The 9,398-nt window shown below is 44.4% G+C and overlaps 2 protein-coding genes across 2 annotated transcripts; both read left to right on the forward strand.

Annotated features, from left to right (window-relative positions):
• The first annotated feature begins 5,534 nt into the window (after nt 1–5,534).
• Nucleotides 5,535–6,033, forward strand: LOC127337244 (cysteine proteinase inhibitor 8-like). The gene has a single exon (XM_051364208.2). It carries the CDS (start codon nt 5,592–5,594, stop codon nt 5,961–5,963), a length of 372 nt encoding a protein of 123 aa, XP_051220168.1. The 5' UTR covers nt 5,535–5,591; the 3' UTR covers nt 5,964–6,033.
• A 2,933-nt stretch (nt 6,034–8,966) lies between these two features.
• LOC127337242 (cysteine proteinase inhibitor 8-like) lies at nt 8,967–9,398 on the forward strand. Its single transcript, XM_051364206.1, has one exon. The coding sequence runs from the start codon at nt 9,027–9,029 to the stop codon at nt 9,396–9,398; it is 372 nt and encodes a 123-aa protein (XP_051220166.1). The 5' UTR covers nt 8,967–9,026.

A 9,398-nucleotide genomic window follows, 5' to 3' on the forward strand; every position in this document is an offset into this window, starting at 1 on the left:
ATCACTTTTGTGCATTCCATGTGGACACACACAAGTTTTGGGGCCATTCCCTAGATCAGATGCTCGATATCCGACGAAACCCTAGTTACGTTGACCGCGCGGTCTACCCCTTTGATCGCATCCCATCGGGGTCCCCGGTGGGCATATGCCTCCATTTGAGCTTGGTTAGGTCATAGGTACATGTGGAAACAAGGATCATCACATATGATCCCAAGTTTCTCTCCGGTTCAACTCCGAGGAGTTTCCCCCTATACATGCGAGAATCCGCCTAAGTGTAGTAACCACCGTCCGAGAAGCCGGACACACTGGGGGTAGCCTTGTATATAGATCCATATCAAATCACTTTTGTGCATTCCATGTGGACACACACAAGTTTTGGGGCCATTCCCTAGATCCGATGCTCGATTTCCGACGAAACCCTAGTTACGTTGACCGCGCGGTCTACCCCTTTGATCGCATCCCATCGGGGTCCCCGGTGGGCATATGCCTCCATTTGAGCTTGGTTAGGTCATAGGTACATGTGGAAACAAGGATCATCACATATGATCCCAAGTTTCTCTCCGGTTCAACTCGAGGAGTTCCCCCTATACATGCAGAATCCGCCTAAGTGTAGTAACCCCCGTCCGAGAAGCCGACACACTGGGGGGTAGCCTTGGATATAAAACCATCTCAAATCACTTTTGTGCATTCCATGTGGACACACACAAGTTTTGGGGCCATTCCCTTGATCTGATGCTCGATTTCCGATGAAACCCTAGTTACGTTGACCGCGCGGTCTACCCCTTTGACTGCATCCCATCGGGGGTCCCCCGGTGGGCATATGCCTCCATTTGAGCTTGGTTAGGTCATAGGTACATGGTAAAACAAGGATCATCCCATATGATCTCAAGTTTCTCTCCGGTTCAACTCCGAGGGAGTTCCCCCCTATACATGCAGAATCTGCCTAAGTGTAGGAACCCCCTGTCCGAGAAGCCGGACACACCTGGGGGGGTAGCCTTGGATATAGAACCATCTCAAATCACTTTTGTGCATTCCATGTGGACACACACAAGTTTTGGGGCCATTCCATAGATCCGATGCTCGATTTCCGATGAAACCCTAGTTCTGTTGACCGCGCGGTCTACCCCTTTGACTGCATCCCACCGGGTTAGAGTTAGGGTTAGGTTAGGGTTAGAGTTAGCAATGTATGTGGAAACCCTAGGGTTAGGGTTAGGGCTAGAGTTAGGGTTAGGGTTAGAGTTAGCAATGTATGTGGAAACCCTAGGGTTAGGGTTAGGGCTAGAGTTAGGGTTAGGGTTAGAGTTAGCAATGTATGTGGAAACCCTAGGGTTAGGGTTAGGGCTAGAGTTAGGGTTAGGGTTAGGGTTAGAGTTAGGGTTAGAGTTAGGGTTAGAGTTAGGGTTAGGGTTAGGGTTAGAGTTAGGGTTAGGGAAACCGTAGGGCGGGGACCCCGCGGATCTACCCATATGTACATCGATAGCAAATGTTGGGCCTAGTGGCTCCGGTTGACCCGTCTGCGAAGAGCGTCACCCGTGGGACCTACATATGCCATCTACGAATTCTTAAAAAATAGAACCATTTTTTACATAATTCATACTAGTAAATAAATAATAGAAACATATTATAAAGTAATATGAGAGAGAAAAAAAATTAAAAAAAACCCTATATGCCGAGGGTGGCCGTCGGCATAGGGTGGCCATGCCCTATGCCGAGGGTGGCCCTCGGTGTCTGGCTGACGCCGTGAGCGGGCGGTGACGGCGCGGACTGGGGCAGGGGCGATGCCGGTGCTACGCCGAGGGCCAAGTTGACGCCGACGGCTGCCCTCGGCGTAGCCTCCTCTACGCCGACGGTATGTGTACGCCGACGGTCGTGTTCCGGCGGTGCCCTGGCGAGGAGGTACGCCGACGGCCCCGATAAAAAGCCCTCGGCGTAGAGCTTGGCCGTCGGCGTCTGGCTCCATTCCTGTAGTGTTTGCCTATTTGTTTCTGATGGCTATGCTGTTTTCAAATTAGGTAGCTGGCATTTCCTATATCTCTGTAATTCCTGTCTTTGAGCCATAGACACACTTTAAGATTAAACCACAACACACAGGAGGATAGTTGCATTGATCAGGTTAAAATATTCCCACGAGCGTACAAATTTTTTTGGGATTTTATTCAGCAAACAAACGAAATAACTGGCCGCTACGCTATGTGACAATAAAGTTGTAGGTGAGATTATGCAGCGTTTTTTTTTTTTTTTTTTTTTTTTGAACAAAGAACGGCCTTGAGAGGCCTAGAAGCTGCTTATACAAACGGTGGGTACAGAATTTTACAAGGAGGCCCTTTGGCGTCTATTGCACAGCAAAACCTAGAATTTGAAGAAAAGGCCTCCAATTTTACATAAAGGACCCTGACACTAAAAATAATAAAGCAATCAGGTGCCTGGGAACCAACTCCACCGCCGCTCGTCGGCGACCTCAAGGCGTAGCCACCGCCGAGGTCAGAGAAGAAGAAGCTCGAATGGATCTCATTGCCGACGAAGAATCGAAGCCGCCAGCTACCACAGCGCCACCGGGGACGAACCACTTGGAAGCGATGCAGCGTCGAGCTCCAGCGACTGGATTCAGATAGGGCCTCCGCCATGGAGGTAGAATTCGGGCCGCCGTCTCGGCCAAAGGTCACAACGTCAAACTTGGACGCCATGTGTTCCGCACGAGGAAATCTGAACAACGCAGCTTCATAGCACCACTTCGGCAAGATCCGATAAAGACAGCCGCAGAAAGCAGCATCACCACCGCAGCCCCTCCCCGCGCCACCACGGCAGGCCAGAGCTGACCGCAGCACTTTGCTCCTCCGCTGTAGTCGACATCGGCAAACAAAACAGGAACTCCAATCCAGCGCCAGATGCGCCGTGCTGTGCCTATGCTCCCCCTCGCCACCAAGGCCGGCCAGGAGCCGAAACGAAGCACTTCTCACAGCGCCGCCATGGTAATCCCCCTCACCTCCATGGCCGGACAGGAGTACCACAACCTTGCTGCTATCTTGCACAGGAAGAAGACCTGCATCCACCGATTTATTGAGGGAGACCATGTCGCTCCAATCCCAGCTACTCTCCGACCAGAGGAGCAGCAGCAGAGAGAGGAGAGACCCTACACCATGGATTCGGCAGGAGAAATCCATGGCACCGCTCCAAGCTACAGGGCAGACGCCCAAACACGGCAGAACGCCAAAACAGAGAAAAACCTACAAGATCTACTACCTAGCTACTCCGGCGCCGCTCCAGAACCAGCTCCAGCCAGCTAATCTGGCGGAGAGGCCGTCGGATGGCCCGGTCAAAAGCTGGCGACTCTCAAGGCTCTGGAGGAAGGGGAGCGGAGAGAAAGAGGAAAAACTCCCGGGAGGGCGTCGAGATTATGCAGCGTGACATCATTCCTGGATCATGCACAGCAAACTCGCTGTCGCCGCTGAAAAAATTGACGTTTCTCTGTGAAGACATGCTCCCAGTCCCAGGCGAACAACTGCACCTATAACCACACCAGATTGGCCCAGGCCATTGGGCCAGCCCAATTTATCCATTTGGCTTAGTACTTTTAGGAACAATTTAAATATATTCACCCTTCATAAAATCTGAAAACTAATAGTCTTGGATAAGTAAGTTCTTACACATACATAATAAGGGCTCAAGATTCTATTTTAGTTTTGCAAACTTGTTTGAACCATGATTTTAAAAATCATTTGATCCAAATCTTATTTGTTAGGAAATTGAATATGAGATGGGAGAGGTTTTTATTTTATGGTGAAGGAAGAAGCTTTTATTAGATCTTAGGATCGCACATGCATCTTTGTGCAAAAATATACCCACCACGAAGTGTATAATGCATCATTGAAAGTACTTTATTTTAACATTAAAAAATGGCAAAACATTCTTCTACTTTGATATTATTGGTTAGTATGGTACAAGGTATCGTTGCACAAAAAAGACTCATTTTTACTAAATTTTAGTTCATCACACACGATTTTATAACGGTCTCTGATTACCTCCTACATCGCATACCTTTTCCCCTGAAAAAACGTATGCTATTGCCCCTTACATCACACACCCTTTTCCTTTTGAAAAAAGGCATGTGCAATGCATCACAAAAAGTACACTATTTTTTGCCTTAATAAAATGGTAAAAACATTCTTATACTTTAACATGGTTTGTTAGTATGGTACAAAAGGCACCGCTGCGAAAAACAATGAAAACTTCTTCCTTCACCATTGTATGAATTTATTTAGTGCAAAACACGCAGCTTTACTTTCCAAACTGTAATTGCCCTCTACATTGAACACGATTTTTCCAAAAAAAAAAACGTGTGTGATGTAAAGCGAACGGTTTAGTAGAGAAGAACTGGTGGCGATATTCTGGAATCCTCACGCGGGTGGGAGCTTGCATATGTTTTTTTTGCATGGCAAGGGTTATGTACATAACACATGGAAAAGGCCTTGGTGTGCTAAGGGGGGTCATTAAAACGCCCCATATGTACTGGTGACTATTTTAACAAAGACAAAAGCTTTTCTATCAAATAATTAAGAAAATATGTTCAATTAGTTAGCAAAAATATGTTCAATTAGTCAACACATGGCGCCACGACTACATTCGCCACGGGTTCAAGCCCACTAAACAACCAAGCGCAAACTCGAAACACCGCTCCGTTAACTCCAGGCGATGTTTTACCACCGCCGGAGAGAAGACACCATGGCTGTTATGGGAGGAGAAGACACGGGACACTCAAACATAGTTGAATAATGCAACCCTATGAGGAGTCGACAACACTGACAAAGTTGTCAGGGCTGCTGCCCCGACATCTCCGCCATGTCCAGCTGACCGCCAACACCACATTCTAGGACATGTGCTAATTATTGCACACGACTTTAAATTTGTGATTAATCTTCTCCTAAATGGTTTTAATATTCATCTAAATAATTCTTAAACCAATCCCTAAATATAAATTTATAATTAACCTTGTAAATATCTACTATTTTTAATATACTTGGATATAGGGTATAGATTATTGTTGAGCATAGTTGTAAGAAAATGATGTAACTAATCTATTATTTCAAATGTATATTTGGATACATCTAATTATTATTTTTACTAACCTTTGCACGCAATAAAAATATGCAATTAATTTTCATATGAATGCCTACTATTTGGATATGCATCCAACTAACGTGGAAACAAAAGTACTCGTAGTTGCATCCATAAAAAATGTAATTAGCCTCATTATAAATAACTTGTTTTTTAGTAAACTTTGATATTGGTTCCAATTTATTGGTGAGAAAGGATGTAAAAATACTTATTTGCAATTAATCTCTTCTTTCAAATGCATATTTAGACATACATCCAATTATTACCTTTTTTTACTATGGGTCCACCCAATAAAAAGTTGCAATCAATTTCCTTGTAAATGCCAACTATTTGGATATGCATCCAATTAATTTTTCCTATCATAGTTACATGTATTTAAGTTCCCTTGTTTCGGTTGTTTTGGCTCAATCTCACACCACCAACTCACCAAAGTCCACATAAACCACCTCATCATCTCAAGCTCCAAATCTTCATCAATCATGAGGACATGCACCTTCCTCGTTGTTGTTGTCGCGATGATCTACGCCATCGCTACACCCGCCACGGGCTGCGGTGAGTCATATGGGACGGTATCGATAGAAGGTGGATGGGAACTTATCCCGAACGTCAACGACCAACATATTCAGGATCTCGGCAGGTGGGCAGTTTTGGAGTTCCTCAAGCACGCAAACTGTATGCTCAAGTTTAACAAGGTGGTGAGCGGCAAGGAGCAGGTCGTGTCCGGCATGAAGTATGAGCTTATCATCGACGCGTCGGACGCTAGTGGGAAACTTGGTACGTACAAGGCCGAGGTGTACGAGCAGGAGCGGACCAAGACACGCAAGCTCGTATCCTTCAGCAAGGCCAACTAGAGAGAGTGGCGGTGGTTTTGGCTAGTAATAATACATGTGTTTTGAGATCATGTTAGTTGTTCTAGTATATCTAATAAGTGTAAAATTATCTGCATACATCTTTAATAGTATTCTATAAATCGTCAATAGAGTGCTCGCAGGCTATGGTATTCTATAAATTTTGATGCGGATGACTATCCATGGTTCCCCTAATGTTGTTCTTTACCTGTTTGTTTCTGATGGCTATACTGTTTTCAAATTAGTTGGCTGGCATTTCCTATCCCTGCAATTCCTTGATCCGTGGGAATGGACCAAGAGGTTAGATATGTTTGCACGTATAAAATATCATCAAGTTATCTACTTTGTGCGGTGCCCTGTCTTTGAAGAGTAAACACACTTTAAGATAACGTTAAACAGTAACACATCAGAGGATAGTTGCAACGGTCGGATTAAAATATTCCGACAAACGTACTGATGTATGGGGTATTAGAATTTCTTCTGCAAACTAACGAAATAATTAACCTTCCATTATGTGCTAAATATACGGTTGTAGTGGGTGTGATTATGCAGCGTGACATCATGCACTACGGACAAGCTGTCGCCACCGAATAATTTGACGTTTCGCCTGACCAGGAGCTCGTTTCATGCCGTTTTCTCTCAAGAAACTGGCACCATCACGCCGTACATGCTCCTAGGTGAACCACCGCTTCCATGACGACCGGAGGATTAATTTGTTCGGCCGTGCGGGGCCAACGGAATCGAAAGGAACAGCGTGAAGCGTGCACACCGCACTGGTTCGCCATTCGGACCGACCCTACCTTATCAACTCAGCGTGACTTGTGTATTGGCTAAACACTACTCCACCATTTAAAAAAAATATCTTCTCAACTTTATCTAGATACGGAGGTATATAAGCATATTTTAGTTATAGATTTATCAGTATCTAGAAAAATTTATAAAGTTTTTTAGGAATGGAAGAAGTATAAATTGTGTGACACAAAAGCACGTGCGAGAGGCACTACAGGAATGGTGACAGATGCCGACGGCCAGAGTGTACGCCGACGGCTTTTTATCGGGGCCGTCGGCGTACGGCCTCGCCGGGGCAGCTCACGAACCCGACCGTCGGCGTACGAACACCGTCGGCGTAGAGGAGGCTACGCCGAGGGCAGCCGTCGGCGTCACCTTGGCCCTCGGCGTAGCACCGGCATCGCCTCTGGCCCAGCCCGCGCCGTCGACGCCCGCTCACGGCGTCACTCAGACGCCGACGGCCACCCTCGGCATAGGGCATGGACACCCTATGCCGACGGCCACCCTCGGCATATAGTATTTTTTTATTTTTTTTATTTTTTTCCCTCTCTCATATTACTTTATAATATGTTTCTATTATTTATTTACTAGTATGAATTATGTAGATGGCATATGTAGGTCCCATGCATGGGTGACGCTCTTCGCAGACGGGTCAACCGGAGCCACTAGGTCATCCATTCCGATGAAAACAAAGTAAACTAAGAGGAACGAAATTTGTTGTAGAAAAGGGGAAACATTTAAATATTCTGAAATACACATAGAATTATATGAAGTCAGCCATTTTCTACCTCATCCGACTCAAAATAATTGATGCAACTCACAAGTATATATACTTCCTCTTGCTCTGTTGTGAATTAGATGTTGCAGATTTATCTAAATTTAATGTATCTATGCACTAAAATACGTATAGAATGCTTATAAAACGAGTGTATCAAGACAAATCTCCTACATCCATTTTTGGAGTACTTGTAGTGCACGTAATATATGACTGCGCCAAATAAAAACTTGTATGTTTATAGGTTGTACTTTTATTTAAATACCTTTTTCTTTTGTACTAAGTGAATGCGTTTAAAATCATACAAAGTATCAATGTGTTCAGACTATTTTGTTGTTTTTGCATCAAATGGTTGTATGCTTGAGAGTTCGTCCCATCTTACTTTTTTCATCCCTAGCTAGTCGCTAGTGCGGCTGATACATCTCATAAACATATCCTCTTCTAGTGTTCTGTCATCATATAATTCATTCATCTTAAACCGATCAAGCATTAGATCTTCCGGTTGATAAATACATTTGCAAAGTAGATAAGAGCATCTCCTTAATCCAGAAGTGCACTATTGCATTGCGCTAATTGCATATGGAGCTCTTCCAGATGCAGCCGATGACTACATACACATGGCAGAGTTGACATGCTCCAAGACTGTCTATAGGTTTTTCCAAGCCATCATAGCGGTATTTGAGAGCACCGACGACAGATGATATAGCTCAGATCCTGGCACAAAATGCCGCTCTGTCTAGACAACTTTGTCAATGCCGCCACCCCGACATCCAACTCCGCCAGGTCCAGCTGGCCGCCAACACAACATTCCAGGACATGTAGTAATTATTGCACACACTTTAAATTTGTGATTAATCTTCTCCTAGCTAGATGGTTTTTAATATGCATCTAAATAATTCTTCTATGAATCCCTAATTAACGTGCACCCAATATAAATTTATAATTAACCTTTTAAATATCTACTATTTTTTAATATACTTGGATATCGTATATTGTTTATTGTTGAGCATAGGTGTAAGAAAAGGCTTTAATTAATCTATTCTTTCAAATGCATTTTTGGATACATCTAATTGTTTGTTTACTAACCAGCCCACCCAATAAAAAGATGCAACCAATTTTCACATTTTTTTTGACACAAAACCAATTTTCACATAAATGCCTACTATTTGAATATGCATCCAACTAATATGGCAACAAAAGTACCCGTAGTTGCATCCATAGAAATTTGTAATTAGTCTCATTAATCTCTTCTTTCAAATGCATATTTTGACATACATCCAATTACTACTTTTTTGTACTGATGGGTCTACCCAATAAAAATTTGCAATCAATTTCCTTGTAAATGCCTACTATTTGGATATGCATCCAATTAATTTTTCCTATCATAGTTACATGTATTTAAGTTCCCTTCTTTCGGTTGTTTTGGATCAAGATCACAACACCAACTCGCCAAAGTCCACATAAACCACATCGCCATCTCAAGCTCCAAATCTTCATCAATCATGAGGACATGCACCTTCCTCGTCGTTGTTGCCGCGATGATCTACGCCATGGCTACACCCGCCACGGGCTGCGGTGAGTCATATGGGACAACATCGATAGAAGGTGGATGGGAACTTATCCCGAACATCAACGACCAACATATTCAGGAGCTCGGCAGGTGGGCAGTTTTGGAGTTCCTCAAGCACGCAAACTGCGTGCTCAAGTTCAACAAGGTGGTGAGCGGCAAGGAGCAGGTCGTGTCCGGCATGAACTATGAGCTTGTCATCGAGGCGTCGGATCCCAGTGAAAAACTTGGCCGGTACAAGGCAGAGGTGTACGAGCAGGCGCGAACCAAGGCACGCAAGCTCTTATCCTTCAGCAAGGCCAACTAG

Source organism: Lolium perenne, chromosome 2 (assembly GCF_019359855.2).
Source record: "Lolium perenne isolate Kyuss_39 chromosome 2, Kyuss_2.0, whole genome shotgun sequence".
Classification (NCBI taxonomy): Eukaryota; Viridiplantae; Streptophyta; class Magnoliopsida; order Poales; family Poaceae; genus Lolium; species Lolium perenne.